Source organism: Aotus nancymaae, unplaced genomic scaffold (assembly GCF_030222135.1).
Source record: "Aotus nancymaae isolate 86718 unplaced genomic scaffold, 86718_ANA_hifiasm-v0.15.2.pri h1tg000012l, whole genome shotgun sequence".
In the NCBI taxonomy this organism is placed as follows: Eukaryota; Metazoa; Chordata; class Mammalia; order Primates; family Aotidae; genus Aotus; species Aotus nancymaae.
Genome location: NW_026988423.1, coordinates 50,684,558 through 50,708,629, shown reverse-complemented (window position 1 = coordinate 50,708,629; position 24,072 = coordinate 50,684,558). Strand labels below are relative to the sequence as shown.

Sequence of the window (24,072 nt, the reverse complement as noted above, 5' to 3'; positions counted from 1 at the left end):
CCCCAGCAAACATCATGCTCAACCGAGCACGTGCCTCCTCATCCTTCAAGGCATTCATACGCCTTAGCTCCCCTGCAGAGCCATGGAAATAGTGTATGTACCTTCTCACCGTGGTCTTCCCTTGCTCTACTGTCTGCTTGGCCAAAACCTCACCAGTCCTCAGTGTGCACTGGAGTACCCAGAAGAGGCTGCAGAGTGTAGGAAGGAAATCAAGCTACAGATGGTGGGCCAGGCGCGGTGGCTCATGCCTGTCATCCAGCACTTTGGGAGGCCAAGGCGGGTGGATGACTGGAGGCCAAGAGTTCAAGACCAGCCTGGCCAACATGCTAAAACCCCATCTCTACCAAAAATACAAAAAAAAAAAAAAAAAAAAAAAAAAAAAAAAATTAGCTGGGCTTGGTGGTGCACAACTGTAGTCCTAGCTACTTAGGAAGCAGAGGCAGGAGAATCATTTGGACCTGGAAGACAGAGGTTGCACTGAGCTGAGATTGTGCTACTGCACTGCAGCCTGGATGACAGAGCGAGACTCTCAAAAAAGCAATTCTCCTCCCTCAGTCTCCCGAGTAGCTGGGATTGATTACAGGTGCATGCCACCAAGCTTGGCTAATTTTTGTATTTTTGGTAGAGACAGGGTTTTACCCTTTTGGCCAGGCTGGTCTCGAACTCCTGACCTCAAGTGATCCGCCCACCTCAGCCTCCCAAAGTGCTAAGATTACGGGTGAGAGCCACTGCGCTGGGCCTAAACTAGTATTTTGGCCTAAACTAGTGTTTCCTCTGGTCGTCCGTGTTTCTTTTTCTGGGACCTAGCCCTAACTATTCAGATAATAAAATTACTTCAGATGAAATTCTGTGTTAATTACTCCCATGGTTTGATCTGGCCTGTGGGGTCCTGGGGGGCAGGATGGAGCACGGGCAGACTGAGGGACAGAGGTGGGTGAAGGAGAGGGAGGTGCCACTTTCTCCCTAGCAGGAGAAATTGAAAGAGAGGCTGCAGGAGTCAGCCCAGACTCCAGAGTCCAAGCCCTCGGTCAAGAGTACCCTTCAGGTGTGTGGGGGAGGGGGGACAGCTTCCAGGAAGCTCCATGTGGGCCAGGCAGGCTGTGGGGCTGGGCCACCAGCAGCTCTCCCTGCCTGACACCTCCTGGACTTGTCCTATCTTTTTCCTCATGTCCCTGCTTCCCACAGCGCTGACTTCGGTCTGTCCGGATGCAGGGAGAAGGGAGGAAGAGGGGTGAGGTGGGGCGGTACAAAGGTGAGGCTCAACTCTCAGGCTCAGCAGAACAGACAACCAGCACTTTCATTTTGTGGACACCTCGGGCCACGTCCCTGCCGCTGTCCTGGCCCTGGAGCCTGCTCTGCCCCAGCCCCCTGCCCACTGGACCCATGCAGCTGCTGTGGTTCCTCGGCCTCCTCTGGATGCTCAAGGCCTCCCCAGGGGCCACAGGTGAGGGGGAGAGGCGGGAGGGGGCTGGAGAGAAGCTCCTGATGTGATATTCCAGGGGAGGGGAGGGGCAGGTGGCTCTGAGGCCTGGGGAGGGGGGATAAGGAGAGGCTGCTTGGAGTTCTGGGTGCAGGGAGAACTGAGGCATGGCCTGGGGGCCGGGGGATGAGGAGGGGTTTCTCAGAGCTCCAGGTGCGGGGAAAAGCCAGGTTGGGAAGGAGCGAAGGAGCCGGGTCCCCGCTGTCACTCTCCGCCACACACTGGGCAGGTTGCAGGGGCTGCGCCCCGACCTGTATCTGCAGATGCAGGGTGGAGGGAGGGAGTCATGTCTTCCCAGAGCAGTGCCCTTCCTGCCTTGACTCCTTCTTGTCACCCGCCTCACGCCCCCAGCCCCAGCGCCCCCTCCACACTGGCCTCCCCTCCCTGACAGCCCTCTGACTTCTGCCCCTGGTCTCCCTCCTCTGGTTTCAGCCTCTTTGCCTTTTGTCCCCTGCGGCTCCTCCCAAGCTGTGCCATCATTCTCTCACCCCTGGCCAGGGCCCAGGTGTCAGAGGACAGCTGTTGGCCCCAGAGCTGGGGCGGGCAGCTTCTAAGGTCCACTTCACTTCCAAGGGTGCATCCGAGATGACCCGGCGTGGGGTTCCCGGCTTCTCTCTTCCACCCTGCAGGGACACCCCCCACTCCTCTGTGCTTCCCTTCACTCTTCCTCCAGTGTCTCTTCTGATCCCCGATCCCAGGCCGTCCACCCTAGAGGCCCATGAGTCCCCTTCTCAGTCACCTCCAGGGCCACGTCCAGAGCCAAGGACTGTAGCCTGGGGGTTCTCATAACCCCTGACCCTTCTTCCCTGGCACCCGAGAGCTAGGCTGAGACATGAGGCCCCAGGGCCTCTTTCTTTATCTGTCTGCTGGTTTCTGTGATGCACTCCTTGACAGAAAATAGTTGTGTTCTCTTCTTTCCTTTTTGAAAGGAGGAGTCAGTCCAGACAGCAGCAGGGTGTGGGGAGAAGCCGAGGTGGGAGCAGAAGGTTGTGGGTGGGGGACAGGAGGGCTCCAGGCAGCAGCAGAGGGAGGAGAGAAAGGGGCAGAGGGAGGAGGGGACGGGGTGTGTTCAGAGGCCGGAAGGGAGGGGAGGGGGCTGCTGAGCTTGGCTACCCCAGGACAGAAGGACTGGTCCTGATAAGGTCAAGGACGGGTGAGGGATGAGGGCTCCCACACCCCACTGGCAGCAGACAGTCAGGGAGCTCCAGCACCCCACAGCGCCCAGCTCCAAACTGCCTCCCATGCAGGAGTGAGCTGTGGCACGTCCTGCCCTCTGTGATGCTGGCTGGAAAATGGGTGAGTGGGAGCTTACTTGGTGTGATGTGACCGCATGACCCACCGGTTCACCAGTGGATTCCTCTGCTCTGCCGCCAATGCAGGACCTTTATCCACGGCCACATCCGTCTCTCACGTGCCTTTCCCCACCGCGGAAGCAGCCCATGCCGTGCTCAGCAATTCTCCACACTCCAGAGGCGCGGCTGGGCGGCCACTCGGTGTCCCCCAGATCGCCTCTCCTGCTCCAGGCCACAGGGAAAATGCACCTATGACTCGCACTACCTCCCCCCATGACACACTCATCCCTGAAATATTGCTCAGTTCTCCAGTCAGTTCCAACACCTCAACCACCCCGGCCTCCAAGTTTGCCTTCAAGGTTGAAACCAGTCCACCCACTGTCTTGGTCTATGCGGCCACCACTGAGTGCGCATATCCAACGAGCTTTATAATCACCGTCTCCCACCCCACCTCCATCTGCGTGACCACGACGCAGGTGGCCTTCACCAGCTCTTACACCCCCACTCCCGAGACACAGACGCCAGTGGCCACCGTCACCAGTACTTACCCTATTACCACTACTGAGGAAGGAACCTCAGCGGTGACCTCTTCTCCCTCTATCACCACAGCAAGGGAAACTCCCACAGTGACGGTGTCGCCCTCCTCCTCTGTCTCAGCCACACACACAGCCTTCCACACTACGATCTCCTCTGCAACTAGAACCACAGAAAGGACGACCCTGCCCACTGGAAGCGTCCATACGACCCTGTCCCCAACTCCCGTGTTTACGACCCTCACAACAGCAGTGACTTCTACCACCCCCATCACTTCCTCAACCACTTCCACAAAGACAGTGACTTCTATGACAACTACGGCGTCTCAGCCCACAGCCACTAATATATTATCAACACTCACCAGTAGCATTTTATCTTCCACACCTGTCCCGAGAACAGAAACGATCACCAGTCATACCACAAATACCACGCCTCCATCTGCCTTGGTGACCACACTCCCCACTACCATCACCAGGTCTACACCTACATCTGAGACCACCCACCCTACTTTTCCCACTAGCACTGTCCCAGACTCCATGACCAAAATCACCTTTTCCACAATTACAACAGGTATATTGTCCACCACCATTACTCTCCCACCCACCTCTTCCTTTCTCCGGACCACAGAAACAGCCAGGACTTCTACAACAAACTTGTTCACCACCACCACTGAGATCACATCCCACAGTACTTCCAGCTTCACTTCTTCAATCACCAGCACTGAGACCACCTTACCCAGTAGTGCCAGTTTCACCTCTTCAATCACCAGCACTGAGACCACCTCACACAGTACTCCCAGCTTCACTTCTTCAATCACCAGCACTGATACAACCTCACACAGTACTCCCAGTGTCATCTCTTCAATCCCCACCACCAAGACCACCCCACACAGTACTCCCAATTTCACCTCTTCCATCACCAGCACTGAGACCACCTCACCCAATACTCCCAATTTCACCTCTTCAGTCATCAGCACTGAGATCACCTCACACAGTACTCCCAGCTTCACTTCTTCAATCACCAGCACCGAGACCACCTTAAACAGTACTCCCAGCGTCACCTCTTCAATCCCCACCACCGAGACCACCTCACCCACTACGCCCAATTTCACCTCTTCAATCGCCAGCACTGAGACCACCTCACACAGTACTCCCAGCTTCACTTCTTCAATCACCGGCACCGAGACCACCTCACACAATACTCCCAGCGTCACCTCTTCAATCACCAGCACTGAGACCACCTCACACAGTACTCCCGATTTCACCTCTTCAATCACCAGCACTGAGACTACCTCACACAGTACTCCCAGTGTCACCTCTTCAATCCCTACCACTGAGAGCACCTCACACAGTACTCCCAGCTTCACCTCTTCAATCACCAGTACCAAGACCACCTCACACAGTACTCCCAGCTTCACCTCTTCAATCACCAGCACCAAGACCACCTCACACAGTACTCCTAGCGTCACCTCTTCAATCCCCACCACCGAGACCACCTCACACAGTACTCCCAATTTTACCTCTTCAATCACCAGCACCAAGACCACCTCACACGGTACTCCTAGCATCACCTCTTCAATCCCCACCCCTGAGACCACTTCACACAGTACTCCCAGCTTCACCTCTTCATTCCCCAGCACTGAGACCACCTCACTCAGTACTCCCAATTTCACCTCTTCAATCACCAGCACTGAGACCACCTCACACACTACTCCCAGCTTCACCTCTTTAATCACCACCACTGAGACCACCTCACACAGTACTGCCGGCTTCACCTCTTCAATGTTCACCGCAGAGACCACCTCACACAGCACTCCCAGCTTCACCTCTTCAATACCCAACACCGACTTCACCTCATACAGCTCTCCCATCTTCACCTCTTCAATGCCCACCACCAAAACCACCTCACACAGTACTCCCAGCTTCACCTCTTCAATACCCAACACTGAGACCACCTTACACACTACTACAAGCTTCATCTCTTCAATATTCACCACCAAGACCACCTCACACAGTACTCCTAGCGTCACCTATTCAATCTTCACCACTGAGACCACCTCAAACAGTACTCCCAACTTCACTTCTTCAATCCCCACCACTAAGACCACCTCAGACAGTACTCTGAGCTTTACCTCTTCAATCCCCACCACAGAGAACACCTCACACAGTACCCCCAGCTTCACCTCTTCAATATTAACCACTGTGACCGCCTCACACAGTCCTCCCAACTCTACCTCTTCAATAGCCACCACTGAGACCACCTCACACAGTACTCCCAGCTTCACCTCTTCAATCTTCACCACAGAGACAACCTCAAATATTACTCACAACTTCACCTCTTCAATCCCTACGACCGCGACCACCTTACTGAGTACTCCCAGCTTCACATCTAGAATCTTCACCACGGAGACCACTTTACACACTACTTCCAGCTTCACCCCATCAATAGCTGCCACCAAGACCACCTCACACAGTACTCCCACTTTCACCTCTTTAATTCCTACCACCGAGAAAACCTCACACAGTATTCCCCACTTCACCTCTTCAATCTTCACTACTGAGACCACATCACACAGTACTCCAAGCTTTGCCTCTTCAATCCACACCACTGTGACCACCTCACACAGAACTCCCAGCTTCACCTCTTCCATCCCTACCACCGAGACCACCTCACGTAGTACTCCCAGCCTCACCTCTTCAATCCCCACCTCCGAGATCACCTCAAACACTACTCCCAGCTTCACCTCTTCAACCTTCACCACTGAGACCACCTCATATAGTACTCCCAGCTTCACCTCTTCAATCCAAACAACCGAGACCACCCCACACAGTTCTCCCATCTTCACCTCTTCAATCCCCACAACTGAGACCACCACACACAGTATTCCCAGCTTCACCTCTTCAATCCCCACCACCGAGACAACCTCACACACTATTCCCAGCTTCATCGCTTCAATCTTCACCACTGAGACCACCTCACACAGTACTCCCAGCTTCACGCCTCCAATCACCAGCACTGAGACCACCTCACACAGTACTCTCAGCTTCACCTCTTCAATCACCAGCACCGAGAGGACCTCACACAGTAATCCCAGCTTCATGCCTCCAATCACCAGCACCGAGACCACCTCACACAGTACTCCCAGCTTCATGCCTCCAATCACCAGCACTGAGACCATCTTGCACAGTACTCTCAGCTTCACCTCTTCAATCACCAGCACTGAGACCACCACACACAGTATTCCCAGCTTCACTTCTTCAATCACCAGCATTGATACAACCTCACACAGTACTCCCAGTGTCATCTCTTCAATCCCCACCACCAAGACCACCCCACACAGTACTCCCAATTTCACCTCTTCCATCACCAGCACCGAGACCACCTTACACAGGACTCCCAGTGTCACCTCTTCAATCCCCACCACCGAGACCACCTCACCCAGTATGCCCAATTTCACCTCTTCAATCACCAGCACTGAGACCACCTCACACAGTACTCCCAGCTTCACTTCTTCAATCACCGGCACCGAGACCACCTCACACAGTACTCCCAGCGTCACCTCTTCAATCACCAGCACCGAGACCACCTCACACAGTACTCCCAGCGTCACCTCTTCAATCCCCACCGCCGAGACCACCTCACATAGTACTCCCAGCTTCACCTCTTCAGTCTTCACCACAGAGACCACCTCACACAGTACTCCCGATTTCACCTCTTCAATCACCAGCACTGAGACTACCTCACACAGTACTCCCAGTGTCACCTCTTCAATCCCTACCACTGAGAGCACCTCACACAGTACTCCCAGCTTCACCTCTTCAATCACCAGTACCAAGACCACCTCACACAGTACTCCCAGCTTTACCTCTTCAATCCCTACCACTGAGACCACAGAGACCACCTCACACAGTATTCCCAGCTTCACCTCTTCAATCACCAGCACTGAGACGATCTCACACAGTACTTCCAGCGTCACTTCTTCAATCCCCACCACCGAGACCATCTCACACAGCACTCCCAGTTTCACCTCTTCAATCACCAGCACTGAGATCACTTCACAAAGTACTCCCAATTTCACCTCTTCAATCCCCACCACTGAGAGCACCTCGCACAGTACTCCCAGGTTCACCTCTTCAATCACCAGCACCCAGACGATCTCACACAGTACTCCCCGCTTCACCTCCTCAATCACCAGCACCAAGACCACCTCACACAGTACTCCCGATTTCACCTCTTCAATCACCAGCACCAAGACCACCTCACACAGTACTCCCGATTTCACCTCTTCAATCACCAGCACCGAGACCACCCTACACAGTACTCCCAGCGTCACCTCTTCAATCCCCACCACCGAGACCACCTCACCCAGTACGCCCAATTTCACCTCTTCAATCACCAGCACTGAGACCACCTCACACAGTACTCCCAGCTTCATCTCTTCAATCTTCACCACAGAGACCACCTCACACAGTACTCCCGATTTCACCTCTTCAGTCACCAGCACTGAGACTACCTCACACAGTACTCCCAGTGTCACCTCTTCAATCACGAGCAACGAGACCACCTCACACAGTACTCCCAGCTTCACTTCTTCAATGACTAGCACCGAGACCACCTCACATAGTACTCCCAGCTTCACTTCTTCAATCACCAGCACCAAAACCACCTCACACAGTACTCGTAGCATCACCTCTTCAATCCCCACCCCTGAGATCACTTCACACAGTACTCCCAGCTTCACCTCTTCAATCCCCAGCACTGAGACCACCTCACTCAGTACTCCCAATTTCACCTCTTCAATCACCAGCACTGAGACCACCTCACACACTACTCCCAGCTTCACCTCTTCAATCCCCACCACCAAGACCATCTCACACAGTACTCCCAGCTTCACCTCTTCAATCACCAGCACCAAGACCACCTCACACAGTATTCCTAGCGTCACCTCTTCAATCCCCACCACCGAGACCACCTCACACAGTACTCCCAATTTTACCTCTTCAATCACCAGCACCAAGACCACCTCACACAGTACTCCTAGCATCACCTTTTCAATCCCCACCCCTGAGACCACTTCACACAGTACTCCCAGCTTCACCTCTTCATTCCCCAGCACTGAGACCACCTCACTCAGTACTCCCAATTTCACCTCTTCAATCACCAGCACTGCGACCACCTCACACACTACTCCCAGCTTCACCTCTTTAATCACCACCACTGAGACCACCTCACACAGTACTGCCGGCTTCACCTCTTCAATGTTCACCGCAGAGACCACCTCACACAGCACTCCCAGCTTCACCTCTTCAATACCCAACACCGACTTCACCTCATACAGCTCTCCCATCTTCACCTCTTCAATGCCCACCACCAAAACCACCTCACACAGTACTCCCAGCTTCACCTCTTCAATACCCAACACTGAGACCACCTTACACACTACTACAAGCTTCATCTCTTCAATATTCACCACCAAGACCACCTCACACAGTACTCCTAGCGTCACCGATTCAATCTTCACCACTGAGACCACCTCAAACAGTACTCCCAACTTCACTTCTTCAATCCCCACCACTAAGACCACCTCAGACAGTACTCTGAGCTTTACCTCTTCAATCCCCACCACAGAGAACACCTCACACAGTACCCCCAGCTTCACCTCTTCAATATTAACCACTGTGACCGCCTCACACAGTCCTCCCAACTCTACCTCTTCAATAGCCACCACTGAGACCACCTCACACAGTACTCCCAGCTTCACCTCTTCAATCTTCACCACAGAGACAACCTCAAATATTACTCACAACTTCACCTCTTCAATTCCTACGACCGCGACCACCTTACTGAGTACTCCCAGCTTCACATCTAGAATCTTCACCACGGAGACCACTTTACACACTACTTCCAGCTTCACCCCATCAATAGCTGCCACCAAGACCACCTCACACAGTACTCCCACTTTCACCTCTTCAATTCCTACCACCGAGACAACCTCACACAGTATTCCCCACTTCACCTCTTCAATCTTCACTACTGAGACCACATCACACAGTACTCCAAGCTTTGCCTCTTCAATCCACACCACTGTGACCACCTCACACAGAACTCCCAGCTTCACCTCTTCCATCCCTACCACCGAGACCACCTCACGTAGTACTCCCAGCCTCACCTCTTCAATCCCCACCTCCGAGATCACCTCAAACACTACTCCCAGCTTCACCTCTTCAATCTTCACCACTGAGACCACCTCATATAGTACTCCCAGCTTCACCTCTTCAATCCAAACAACCGAGACCACCCCACACAGTTCTCCCATCTTCACCTCTTCAATCCCCACAACTGAGACCACCACACACAGTATTCCCAGCTTCACCTCTTCAATCCCCACCACCGAGACAACCTCACACACTATTCCCAGCTTCATCGCTTCAATCTTCACCACTGAGACCACCTCACACAGTACTCCCAGCTTCACGCCTCCAATCACCAGCACTGAGACCACCTCACACAGTACTCTCAGCTTCACTTCTTCAATCACCAGCACCGAGAGGACCTCACGCAGTAATCCCAGCTTCATGCCTCCAATCACCAGCACCGAGACCACCTCACACAGTACTCCCAGCTTCATGCCTCCAATCACCAGCACTGAGACCATCTTGCACAGTACTCTCAGCTTCACCTCTTCAATCACCAGCACTGAGACCACCACACACAGTACTCCCAGCTTCACTTCTTCAATCACCAGCACTGATACAACCTCACACAGTACTCCCAGTGTCATCTCTTCAATCCCCACCACCAAGACCACCCCACACAGTACTCCCAATTTCACCTCTTCCATCACCAGCACTGAGACCACCTTACACAGGACTCCCAGTGTCACCTCTTCAATCCCCACCACCGAGACCACCTCACCCAGTATGCCCAATTTCACCTCTTCAATCACCAGCACTGAGACCACCTCACACAGTACTCCCAGCTTCACTTCTTCAATCACCGGCACCGAGACCACCTCACACAGTACTCCCAGCGTCACCTCTTCAATCACCAGCACCGAGACCACCTCACACAGTACTCCCAGCGTCACCTCTTCAATCCCCACCGCCGAGACCGCCTCACATAGTACTCCCAGCCTCACCTCTTCAGTCTTCACCACAGAGACCACCTCACACAGTACTCCCGATTTCACCTCTTCAATCACCAGCACTGAGACTACCTCACACAGTACTCCCAGTGTCACCTCTTCAATCCCTACCACTGAGAGCACCTCACACAGTACTCCCAGCTTCACCTCTTCAATCACCAGTACCAAGACCACCTCACACAGTACTCCCAGCTTTACCTCTTCAATCCCTACCACTGAGACCACAGAGACCACCTCACACAGTATTCCCAGCTTCACCTCTTCAATCACCAGCACTGAGACGATCTCACACAGTACTTCCAGCGTCACTTCTTCAATCCCCACCACCGAGACCATCTCACACAGCACTCCCAGTTTCACCTCTTCAATCACCAGCACTGAGATCACTTCACAAAGTACTCCCAATTTCACCTCTTCAATCCCCACCACTGAGAGCACCTCGCACAGTACTCCCAGGTTCACCTCTTCAATCACCAGCACCCAGACGATCTCACACAGTACTCCCCGCTTCACCTCTTCAATCACCAGCACCAAGACCACCTCACACAGTACTCCCGATTTCACCTCTTCAATCACCAGCACCAAGACCACCTCACACAGTACTCCCGATTTCACCTCTTCAATCACCAGCACCGAGACCACCCTACACAGTACTCCCAGCGTCACCTCTTCAATCCCCACCACCGAGACCACCTCACCCAGTACGCCCAATTTCACCTCTTCAATCACCAGCACTGAGACCACCTCACACAGTACTCCCAGCTTCATCTCTTCAATCTTCACCACAGAGACCACCTCACACAGTACTCCCGATTTCACCTCTTCAGTCACCAGCACTGAGACTACCTCACACAGTACTCCCAGTGTCACCTCTTCAATCACGAGCAACGAGACCACCTCACACAGTACTCCCAGCTTCACTTCTTCAATGACTAGCACCGAGACCACCTCACATAGTACTCCCAGCTTCACTTCTTCAATCACCAGCACCAAAGCCACCTCACACAGTACTCGTAGCATCACCTCTTCAATCCCCACCCCTGAGATCACTTCACACAGTACTCCCAGCTTCACCTCTTCAATCCCCAGCACTGAGACCACCTCACTCAGTACTCCCAATTTCACCTCTTCAATCACCAGCACTGAGACCACCTCACACACTACTCCCAGCTTCACCTCTTCAATCCCCACCACCAAGACCATCTCACACAGTACTCCCAGCTTCACCTCTTCAATCACCAGCACCAAGACCACCTCACACAGTATTCCTAGCGTCACCTCTTCAATCCCCACCACCGAGACCACCTCACACAGTACTCCCAATTTTACCTCTTCAATCACCAGCACCAAGACCACCTCACACAGTACTCCTAGCATCACCTTTTCAATCCCCACCCCTGAGACCACTTCACACAGTACTCCCAGCTTCACCTCTTCATTCCCCAGCACTGAGACCACCTCACTCAGTACTCCCAATTTCACCTCTTCAATCACCAGCACTGCGACCACCTCACACACTACTCCCAGCTTCACCTCTTTAATCACCACCACTGAGACCACCTCACACAGTACTGCCGGCTTCACCTCTTCAATGTTCACCGCAGAGACCACCTCACACAGCACTCCCAGCTTCACCTCTTCAATACCCAACACCGACTTCACCTCATACAGCTCTCCCATCTTCACCTCTTCAATGCCCACCACCAAAACCACCTCACACAGTACTCCCAGCTTCACCTCTTCAATACCCAACACTGAGACCACCTTACACACTACTACAAGCTTCATCTCTTCAATATTCACCACCAAGACCACCTCACACAGTACTCCTAGCGTCACCGATTCAATCTTCACCACTGAGACCACCTCAAACAGTACTCCCAACTTCACTTCTTCAATCCCCACCACTAAGACCACCTCAGACAGTACTCTGAGCTTTACCTCTTCAATCCCCACCACAGAGAACACCTCACACAGTACCCCCAGCTTCACCTCTTCAATATTAACCACTGTGACCGCCTCACACAGTCCTCCCAACTCTACCTCTTCAATAGCCACCACTGAGACCACCTCACACAGTACTCCCAGCTTCACCTCTTCAATCTTCACCACAGAGACAACCTCAAATATTACTCACAACTTCACCTCTTCAATCCCTACGACCGCGACCACCTTACTGAGTACTCCCAGCTTCACATCTAGAATCTTCACCACGGAGACCACTTTACACACTACTTCCAGCTTCACCCCATCGATAGCTGCCACCAAGACCACCTCACACAGTACTCCCACTTTCACCTCTTCAATTCCTACCACCGAGACAACCTCACACAGTATTCCCCACTTCACCTCTTCAATCTTCACTACTGAGACCACATCACACAGTACTCCAAGCTTTGCCTCTTCAATCCACACCACTGTGACCACCTCACACAGAACTCCCAGCTTCACCTCTTCCATCCCTACCACCGAGACCACCTCACGTAGTACTCCCAGCCTCACCTCTTCAATCCCCACCTCCGAGATCACCTCAAACACTACTCCCAGCTTCACCTCTTCAACCTTCACCACTGAGACCACCTCATATAGTACTCCCAGCTTCACCTCTTCAATCCAAACAACCGAGACCACCCCACACAGTTCTCCCATCTTCACCTCTTCAATCCCCACAACTGAGACCACCACACACAGTATTCCCAGCTTCACCTCTTCAATCCCCACCACCGAGACAACCTCACACACTATTCCCAGCTTCATCGCTTCAATCTTCACCACTGAGACCACCTCACACAGTACTCCCAGCTTCACGCCTCCAATCACCAGCACTGAGACCACCTCACACAGTACTCTCAGCTTCACCTCTTCAATCACCAGCACCGAGAGGACCTCACACAGTAATCCCAGCTTCATGCCTCCAATCACCAGCACCGAGACCACCTCACACAGTACTCCCAGCTTCATGCCTCCAATCACCAGCACTGAGACCATCTTGCACAGTACTCTCAGCTTCACCTCTTCAATCACCAGCACTGAGACCACCACACACAGTATTCCCAGCTTCACTTCTTCAATCACCAGCACTGATACAACCTCACACAGTACTCCCAGTGTCATCTCTTCAATCCCCACCACCAAGACCACCCCACACAGTACTCCCAATTTCACCTCTTCCATCACCAGCACCGAGACCACCTTACACAGGACTCCCAGTGTCACCTCTTCAATCCCCACCACCGAGACCACCTCACCCAGTATGCCCAATTTCACCTCTTCAATCACCAGCACTGAGACCACCTCACACAGTACTCCCAGCTTCACTTCTTCAATCACCGGCACCGAGACCACCTCACACAGTACTCCCAGCGTCACCTCTTCAATCACCAGCACCGAGACCACCTCACACAGTACTCCCAGCGTCACCTCTTCAATCCCCACCGCCGAGACCACCTCACATAGTACTCCCAGCTTCACCTCTTCAGTCTTCACCACAGAGACCACCTCACACAGTACTCCCGATTTCACCTCTTCAATCACCAGCACTGAGACTACCTCACACAGTACTCCCAGTGTCACCTCTTCAATCCCTACCACTGAGAGCACCTCACACAGTACTCCCAGCTTCACCTCTTCAATCACCAGTACCAAGACCACCTCACACAGTACTCCCAGCTTTACCTCTTCAATCCCTACCACTGAGACCACAGAGACCACCTCACACAGTATTCCCAGCTTCACCTCTTCAATCACCAGCACTGAGACGATCTCACACAGTACTTCCAGCGTCACTTCTTCAATCCCCACCACCGAGACCATCTCACACAGCACTCCCAGTTTCACCTCTTCAATCACCAGCACTGAGATCACTTCACAAAGTACTCCCAATTTCACCTCTTCAATCCCCACCACTGAGAGGACCTCGCACAGTACTCCCAGGTTCACCTCTTCAATCACCAGCACCCAGACGATCTCACACAGTACTCCCCGCTTCACCTCCTCAATCACCAGCACCAAGACCACCTCACACAGTACTCCCGATTTCACCTCTTCAATCACCAGCACCAAGACCACCTCACACAGTACTCCCGATTTCACCTCTTCAATCACCAGCACCGAGACCACCCTACACAGTACTCCCAGCGTCACCTCTTCAATCCCCACCACCGAGACCACCTCACCCAGTACGCCCAATTTCACCTCTTCAATCACCAGCACTGAGACCACCTCACACAGTACTCCCAGCTTCATCTCTTCAATCTTCACCACAGAGACCACCTCACACAGTACTCCCGATTTCACCTCTTCAGTCACCAGCACTGAGACTACCTCACACAGTACTCCCAGTGTCACCTCTTCAATCACGAGCAACGAGACCACCTCACACAGTACTCCCAGCTTCACTTCTTCAATGACTAGCACCGAGACCACCTCACATAGTACTCCCAGCTTCACTTCTTCAATCACCAGCACCAAAGCCACCTCACACAGTACTCGTAGCATCACCTCTTCAATCCCCACCCCTGAGATCACTTCACACAGTACTCCCAGCTTCACCTCTTCAATCCCCAGCACTGAGACCACCTCACTCAGTACTCCCAATTTCACCTCTTCAATCACCAGCACTGAGACCACCTCACACACTACTCCCAGCTTCACCTCTTCAATCCCCACCACCAAGACCATCTCACACAGTACTCCCAGCTTCACCTCTTCAATCACCAGCACCAAGACCACCTCACACAGTATTCCTAGCGTCACCTCTTCAATCCCCACCACCGAGACCACCTCACACAGTACTCCCAATTTTACCTCTTCAATCACCAGCACCAAGACCACCTCACACAGTACTCCTAGCATCACCTTTTCAATCCCCACCCCTGAGACCACTTCACACAGTACTCCCAGCTTCACCTCTTCATTCCCCAGCACTGAGACCACCTCACTCAGTACTCCCAATTTCACCTCTTCAATCACCAGCACTGCGACCACCTCACACACTACTCCCAGCTTCACCTCTTTAATCACCACCACTGAGACCACCTCACACAGTACTGCCGGCTTCACCTCTTCAATGTTCACCGCAGAGACCACCTCACACAGCACTCCCAGCTTCACCTCTTCAATACCCAACACCGACTTCACCTCATACAGCTCTCCCATCTTCACCTCTTCAATGCCCACCACCAAAACCACCTCACACAGTACTCCCAGCTTCACCTCTTCAATACCCAACACTGAGACCACCTTACACACTACTACAAGCTTCATCTCTTCAATATTCACCACCAAGACCACCTCACACAGTACTCCTAGCGTCACCGATTCAATCTTCACCACTGAGACCACCTCAAACAGTACTCCCAACTTCACTTCTTCAATCCCCACCACTAAGACCACCTCAGACAGTACTCTGAGCTTTACCTCTTCAATCCCCACCACAGAGAACACCTCACACAGTACCCCCAGCTTCACCTCTTCAATATTAACCACTGTGACCGCCTCACACAGTCCTCCCAACTCTACCTCTTCAATAGCCACCACTGAGACCACCTCACACAGTACTCCCAGCTTCACCTCTTCAATCTTCACCACAGAGACAACCTCAAATATTACTCACAACTTCACCTCTTCAATCCCTACGACCGCGACCACCTTACTGAGTACTCCCAGCTTCACATCTAGAATCTTCACCACGGAGACCACTTTACACACTACTTCCAGCTTCACCCCATCAATAGCTGCCACCAAGACCACCTCACACAGTACTCCCACTTTCACCTCTTCAATTCCTACCACCGAGACAACCTCACACAGTATTCCCCACTTCACCTCTTCAATCTTCACTACTGAGACCACATCACACAGTACTCCAAGCTTTGCCTCTTCAATCCACACCACTGTGACCACCTCACACAGAACTCCCAGCTTCACCTCTTCCATCCCTACCACCGAGACCACCTCACGTAGTACTCCCAGCCTCACCTCTTCAATCCCCACCTCCGAGATCACCTCAAACACTACTCCCAGCTTCACCTCTTCAATCTTCACCACTGAGACCACCTCATATAGTACTCCCAGCTTCACCTCTTCAATCCAAACAACCGAGACCACCCCACACAGTTCTCCCATCTTCACCTCTTCAATCCCCACAACTGAGACCACCACACACAGTATTCCCAGCTTCACCTCTTCAATCCCCACCACCGAGACAACCTCACACACTATTCCCAGCTTCATCGCTTCAATCTTCACCACTGAGACCACCTCACACAGTACTCCCAGCTTCACGCCTCCAATCACCAGCACTGAGACCACCTCACACAGTACTCTCAGCTTCACCTCTTCAATCACCAGCACCGAGAGGACCTCACGCAGTAATCCCAGCTTCATGCCTCCAATCACCAGCACCGAGACCACCTCACACAGTACTCCCAGCTTCATGCCTCCAATCACCAGCACTGAGACCATCTTGCACAGTACTCTCAGCTTCACCTCTTCAATCACCAGCACTGAGACCACCACACACAGTACTCCCAGCTTCACTTCTTCAATCACCAGCACTGATACAACCTCACACAGTACTCCCAGTGTCATCTCTTCAATCCCCACCACCAAGACCACCCCACACAGTACTCCCAATTTCACCTCTTCCATCACCAGCACTGAGACCACCTTACACAGGACTCCCAGTGTCACCTCTTCAATCCCCACCACCGAGACCACCTCACCCAGTATGCCCAATTTCACCTCTTCAATCACCAGCACTGAGACCACCTCACACAGTACTCCCAGCTTCACTTCTTCAATCACCGGCACCGAGACCACCTCACACAGTACTCCCAGCGTCACCTCTTCAATCACCAGCACCGAGACCACCTCACACAGTACTCCCAGCGTCACCTCTTCAATCCCCACCGCCGAGACCGCCTCACATAGTACTCCCAGCTTCACCTCTTCAGTCTTCACCACAGAGACCACCTCACACAGTACTCCCGATTTCACCTCTTCAATCACCAGCACTGAGACTACCTCACACAGTACTCCCAGTGTCACCTCTTCAATCCCTACCACTGAGAGCACCTCACACAGTACTCCCAGCTTCACCTCTTCAATCACCAGTACCAAGACCACCTCACACAGTACTCCCAGCTTTACCTCTTCAATCCCTACCACTGAGACCACAGAGACCACCTCACACAGTATTCCCAGCTTCACCTCTTCAATCACCAGCACTGAGACGATCTCACACAGTACTTCCAGCGTCACTTCTTCAATCCCCACCACCGAGACCATCTCACACAGCACTCCCAGTTTCACCTCTTCAATCACCAGCACTGAGATCACTTCACAAAGTACTCCCAATTTCACCTCTTCAATCCCCACCACTGAGAGCACCTCGCACAGTACTCCCAGGTTCACCTCTTCAATCACCAGCACCCAGACGATCTCACACAGTACTCCCCGCTTCACCTCTTCAATCACCAGCACCAAGACCACCTCACACAGTACTCCCGATTTCACCTCTTCAATCACCAGCACCAAGACCACCTCACACAGTACTCCCGATTTCACCTCTTCAATCACCAGCACCGAGACCACCCTACACAGTACTCCCAGCGTCACCTCTTCAATCCCCACCACCGAGACCACCTCACCCAGTACGCCCAATTTCACCTCTTCAATCACCAGCACTGAGACCACCTCACACAGTACTCCCAGCTTCATCTCTTCAATCTTCACCACAGAGACCACCTCACACAGTACTCCCGATTTCACCTCTTCAGTCACCAGCACTGAGACTACCTCACACAGTACTCCCAGTGTCACCTCTTCAATCACGAGCAACGAGACCACCTCACACAGTACTCCCAGCTTCACTTCTTCAATGACTAGCACCGAGACCACCTCACATAGTACTCCCAGCTTCACTTCTTCAATCACCAGCACCAAAGCCACCTCACACAGTACTCGTAGCATCACCTCTTCAATCCCCACCCCTGAGATCACTTCACACAGTACTCCCAGCTTCACCTCTTCAATCCCCAGCACTGAGACCACCTCACTCAGTACTCCCAATTTCACCTCTTCAATCACCAGCACTGAGACCACCTCACACACTACTCCCAGCTTCACCTCTTCAATCCCCACCACCAAGACCATCTCACACAGTACTCCCAGCTTCACCTCTTCAATCACCAGCACCAAGACCACCTCACACAGTATTCCTAGCGTCACCTCTTCAATCCCCACCACCGAGACCACCTCACACAGTACTCCCAATTTTACCTCTTCAATCACCAGCACCAAGACCACCTCACACAGTACTCCTAGCATCACCTTTTCAATCCCCACCCCTGAGACCACTTCACACAGTACTCCCAGCTTCACCTCTTCATTCCCCAGCACTGAGACCACCTCACTCAGTACTCCCAATTTCACCTCTTCAATCACCAGCACTGCGACCACCTCACACACTACTCCCAGCTTCACCTCTTTAATCACCACCACTGAGACCACCTCACACAGTACTGCCGGCTTCACCTCTTCAATGTTCACCGCAGAGACCACCTCACACAGCACTCCCAGCTTCACCTCTTCAATACCCAACACCGACTTCACCTCATACAGCTCTCCCATCTTCACCTCTTCAATGCCCACCACCAAAACCACCTCACACAGTACTCCCAGCTTCACCTCTTCAATACCCAACACTGAGACCACCTTACACACTACTACAAGCTTCATCTCTTCAATATTCACCACCAAGACCACCTCACACAGTACTCCTAGCGTCACCGATTCAATCTTCACCACTGAGACCACCTCAAACAGTACTCCCAACTTCACTTCTTCAATCCCCACCACTAAGACCACCTCAGACAGTACTCTGAGCTTTACCTCTTCAATCCCCACCACAGAGAACACCTCACACAGTACCCCCAGCTTCACCTCTTCAATATTAACCACTGTGACCGCCTCACACAGTCCTCCCAACTCTACCTCTTCAATAGCCACCACTGAGACCACCTCACACAGTACTCCCAGCTTCACCTCTTCAATCTTCACCACAGAGACAACCTCAAATATTACTCACAACTTCACCTCTTCAATCCCTACGACCGCGACCACCTTACTGAGTACTCCCAGCTTCACATCTAGAATCTTCACCACGGAGACCACTTTACACACTACTTCCAGCTTCACCCCATCGATAGCTGCCACCAAGACCACCTCACACAGTACTCCCACTTTCACCTCTTCAATTCCTACCACCGAGACAACCTCACACAGTATTCCCCACTTCACCTCTTCAATCTTCACTACTGAGACCACATCACACAGTACTCCAAGCTTTGCCTCTTCAATCCACACCACTGTGACCACCTCACACAGAACTCCCAGCTTCACCTCTTCCATCCCTACCACCGAGACCACCTCACGTAGTACTCCCAGCCTCACCTCTTCAATCCCCACCTCCGAGATCACCTCAAACACTACTCCCAGCTTCACCTCTTCAACCTTCACCACTGAGACCACCTCATATAGTACTCCCAGCTTCACCTCTTCAATCCAAACAACCGAGACCACCCCACACAGTTCTCCCATCTTCACCTCTTCAATCCCCACAACTGAGACCACCACACACAGTATTCCCAGCTTCACCTCTTCAATCCCCACCACCGAGACAACCTCACACACTATTCCCAGCTTCATCGCTTCAATCTTCACCACTGAGACCACCTCACACAGTACTCCCAGCTTCACGCCTCCAATCACCAGCACTGAGACCACCTCACACAGTACTCTCAGCTTCACCTCTTCAATCACCAGCACCGAGAGGACCTCACGCAGTAATCCCAGCTTCATGCCTCCAATCACCAGCACCGAGACCACCTCACACAGTACTCCCAGCTTCATGCCTCCAATCACCAGCACTGAGACCATCTTGCACAGTACTCTCAGCTTCACCTCTTCAATCACCAGCACTGAGACCACCACACACAGTACTCCCAGCTTCACTTCTTCAATCACCAGCACTGATACAACCTCACACAGTACTCCCAGTGTCATCTCTTCAATCCCCACCACCAAGACCACCCCACACAGTACTCCCAATTTCACCTCTTCCATCACCAGCACCGAGACCACCTTACACAGGACTCCCAGTGTCACCTCTTCAATCCCCACCACCGAGACCACCTCACCCAGTATGCCCAATTTCACCTCTTCAATCACCAGCACTGAGACCACCTCACACAGTACTCCCAGCTTCACTTCTTCAATCACCGGCACCGAGACCACCTCACACAGTACTCCCAGCGTCACCTCTTCAATCACCAGCACCGAGACCACCTCACACAGTACTCCCAGCGTCACCTCTTCAATCCCCACCGCCGAGACCGCCTCACATAGTACTCCCAGCTTCACCTCTTCAGTCTTCACCACAGAGACCACCTCACACAGTACTCCCGATTTCACCTCTTCAATCACCAGCACTGAGACTACCTCACACAGTACTCCCAGTGTCACCTCTTCAATCCCTACCACTGAGAGCACCTCACACAGTACTCCCAGCTTCACCTCTTCAATCACCAGTACCAAGACCACCTCACACAGTACTCCCAGCTTTACCTCTTCAATCCCTACCACTGAGACCACAGAGACCACCTCACACAGTATTCCCAGCTTCACCTCTTCAATCACCAGCACTGAGACGATCTCACACAGTACTTCCAGCGTCACTTCTTCAATCCCCACCACCGAGACCATCTCACACAGCACTCCCAGTTTCACCTCTTCAATCACCAGCACTGAGATCACTTCACAAAGTACTCCCAATTTCACCTCTTCAATCCCCACCACTGAGAGCACCTCGCACAGTACTCCCAGGTTCACCTCTTCAATCACCAGCACCCAGACGATCTCACACAGTACTCCCCGCTTCACCTCTTCAATCACCAGCACCAAGACCACCTCACACAGTACTCCCGATTTCACCTCTTCAATCACCAGCACCAAGACCACCTCACACAGTACTCCCGATTTCACCTCTTCAATCACCAGCACCGAGACCACCCTACACAGTACTCCCAGCGTCACCTCTTCAATCCCCACCACCGAGACCACCTCACCCAGTACGCCCAATTTCACCTCTTCAATCACCAGCACTGAGACCACCTCACACAGTACTCCCAGCTTCATCTCTTCAATCTTCACCACAGAGACCACCTCACACAGTACTCCCGATTTCACCTCTTCAGTCACCAGCACTGAGACTACCTCACACAGTACTCCCAGTGTCACCTCTTCAATCACGAGCAACGAGACCACCTCACACAGTACTCCCAGCTTCACTTCTTCAATGACTAGCACCGAGACCACCTCACATAGTACTCCCAGCTTCACTTCTTCAATCACCAGCACCAAAACCACCTCACACAGTACTCGTAGCATCACCTCTTCAATCCCCACCCCTGAGATCACTTCACACAGTACTCCCAGCTTCACCTCTTCAATCCCCAGCACTGAGACCACCTCACTCAGTACTCCCAATTTCACCTCTTCAATCACCAGCACTGAGACCACCTCACACACTACTCCCAGCTTCACCTCTTCAATCCCCACCACCAAGACCATCTCACACAGTACTCCCAGCTTCACCTCTTCAATCACCAGCACCAAGACCACCTCACACAGTATTCCTAGCGTCACCTCTTCAATCCCCACCACCGAGACCACCTCACACAGTACTCCCAATTTTACCTCTTCAATCACCAGCACCAAGACCACCTCACACAGTACTCCTAGCATCACCTTTTCAATCCCCACCCCTGAGACCACTTCACACAGTACTCCCAGCTTCACCTCTTCATTCCCCAGCACTGAGACCACCTCACTCAGTACTCCCAATTTCACCTCTTCAATCACCAGCACTGCGACCACCTCACACACTACTCCCAGCTTCACCTCTTTAATCACCACCACTGAGACCACCTCACACAGTACTGCCGGCTTCACCTCTTCAATGTTCACCGCAGAGACCACCTCACACAGCACTCCCAGCTTCACCTCTTCAATACCCAACACCGACTTCACCTCATACAGCTCTCCCATCTTCACCTCTTCAATGCCCACCACCAAAACCACCTCACACAGTACTCCCAGCTTCACCTCTTCAATACCCAACACTGAGACCACCTTACACACTACTACAAGCTTCATCTCTTCAATATTCACCACCAAGACCACCTCACACAGTACTCCTAGCGTCACCGATTCAATCTTCACCACTGAGACCACCTCAAACAGTACTCCCAACTTCACTTCTTCAATCCCCACCACTAAGACCACCTCAGACAGTACTCTGAGCTTTACCTCTTCAATCCCCACCACAGAGAACACCTCACACAGTACCCCCAGCTTCACCTCTTCAATATTAACCACTGTGACCGCCTCACACAGTCCTCCCAACTCTACCTCTTCAATAGCCACCACTGAGACCACCTCACACAGTACTCCCAGCTTCACCTCTTCAATCTTCACCACAGAGACAACCTCAAATATTACTCACAACTTCACCTCTTCAATCCCTACGACCGCGACCACCTTACTGAGTACTCCCAGCTTCACATCTAGAATCTTCACCACGGAGACCACTTTACACACTACTTCCAGCTTCACCCCATCGATAGCTGCCACCAAGACCACCTCACACAGTACTCCCACTTTCACCTCTTCAATTCCTACCACCGAGACAACCTCACACAGTATTCCCCACTTCACCTCTTCAATCTTCACTACTGAGACCACATCACACAGTACTCCAAGCTTTGCCTCTTCAATCCACACCACTGTGACCACCTCACACAGAACTCCCAGCTTCACCTCTTCCATCCCTACCACCGAGACCACCTCACGTAGTACTCCCAGCCTCACCTCTTCAATCCCCACCTCCGAGATCACCTCAAACACTACTCCCAGCTTCACCTCTTCAATCTTCACCACTGAGACCACCTCATATAGTACTCCCAGCTTCACCTCTTCAATCCAAACAACCGAGACCACCCCACACAGTTCTCCCATCTTCACCTCTTCAATCCCCACAACTGAGACCACCACACACAGTATTCCCAGCTTCACCTCTTCAATCCCCACCACCGAGACAACCTCACACACTATTCCCAGCTTCATCGCTTCAATCTTCACCACTGAGACCACCTCACACAGTACTCCCAGCTTCACGCCTCCAATCACCAGCACTGAGACCACCTCACACGGTACTCTCAGCTTCACTTCTTCAATCACCAGCACCGAGAGGACCTCACGCAGTAATCCCAGCTTCATGCCTCCAATCACCAGCACCGAGACCACCTCACACAGTACTCCCAGCTTCATGCCTCCAATCACCAGCACTGAGACCATCTTGCACAGTACTCTCAGCTTCACCTCTTCAATCACCAGCACTGAGACCACCACACACAGTACTCCCAGCTTCACTTCTTAATCACCAGCACTGATACAACCTCACACAGTACTCCCAGTGTCATCTCTTCAATCCCCACCACCAAGACCACCCCACACAGTACTCCCAATTTCACCTCTTCCATCACCAGCACTGAGACCAC

At 52.6% G+C, this 24,072-nt stretch overlaps 4 protein-coding genes across 4 annotated transcripts; 3 read left to right on the top strand and 1 right to left on the bottom strand.

The window, feature by feature from the left end:
- Positions 1-1,236: 1,236 nt before the first annotated feature.
- LOC135274549 (mucin-3B-like) lies at positions 1,237-21,284 on the top strand (the record flags this gene model as incomplete). Its single annotated transcript, XM_064375301.1, has 9 exons — positions 1,237-1,444; positions 2,860-4,707; positions 4,797-4,860; positions 4,943-6,828; positions 6,988-12,163; positions 12,878-14,920; positions 17,198-17,626; positions 17,789-18,397; positions 20,675-21,284. Coding segments are annotated over exons 1-9 (12,726 nt in total), but the record flags the coding sequence as incomplete, so codon positions are not given.
- Positions 15,069-17,150, top strand: LOC135274639 (mucin-3A-like; the record flags this gene model as incomplete). The annotated part of the gene is made up of 2 exons (XM_064375733.1): positions 15,069-15,555; positions 15,850-17,150. Coding segments are annotated over 2 exons (1,788 nt in total), but the record flags the coding sequence as incomplete, so codon positions are not given.
- LOC135274638 (mucin-3A-like) lies at positions 18,546-20,488 on the top strand (the record flags this gene model as incomplete). The annotated part of the gene is made up of 3 exons (XM_064375732.1): positions 18,546-19,117; positions 19,832-20,349; positions 20,439-20,488. Coding segments are annotated over 3 exons (1,140 nt in total), but the record flags the coding sequence as incomplete, so codon positions are not given.
- Positions 21,285-21,288: 4 nt separating the features above from the next.
- On the bottom strand, positions 21,289-23,869 carry LOC135274548 (uncharacterized). The gene is made up of 3 exons (XM_064375300.1): positions 23,156-23,869; positions 21,344-22,951; positions 21,289-21,294 (listed from the first exon to the last, which is right to left on the bottom strand). The coding sequence occupies exons 1-3, from the start codon at positions 23,867-23,869 to the stop codon at positions 21,289-21,291; spliced, it is 2,328 nt and encodes a 775-aa protein (XP_064231370.1).
- Between the last annotated feature and the right edge of the window lie 203 nt (positions 23,870-24,072).

Bases quoted from the DNA above. Each gene is read 5' to 3' on its own strand.
- LOC135274548 (XM_064375300.1), bottom strand. From the start codon at position 23,869: ATGGTCTCAGTGCTGGTGATTGGAGGCATGAAGCTGGGAGTACTGTGT. The intron at 22,952-23,155 runs GTGGTCTTGGTG...GTACTGTGTGAG, and splicing joins AAGTGGGAGTACTGTGTGAG to GTGGTCTCAGTGGTGGCTAT.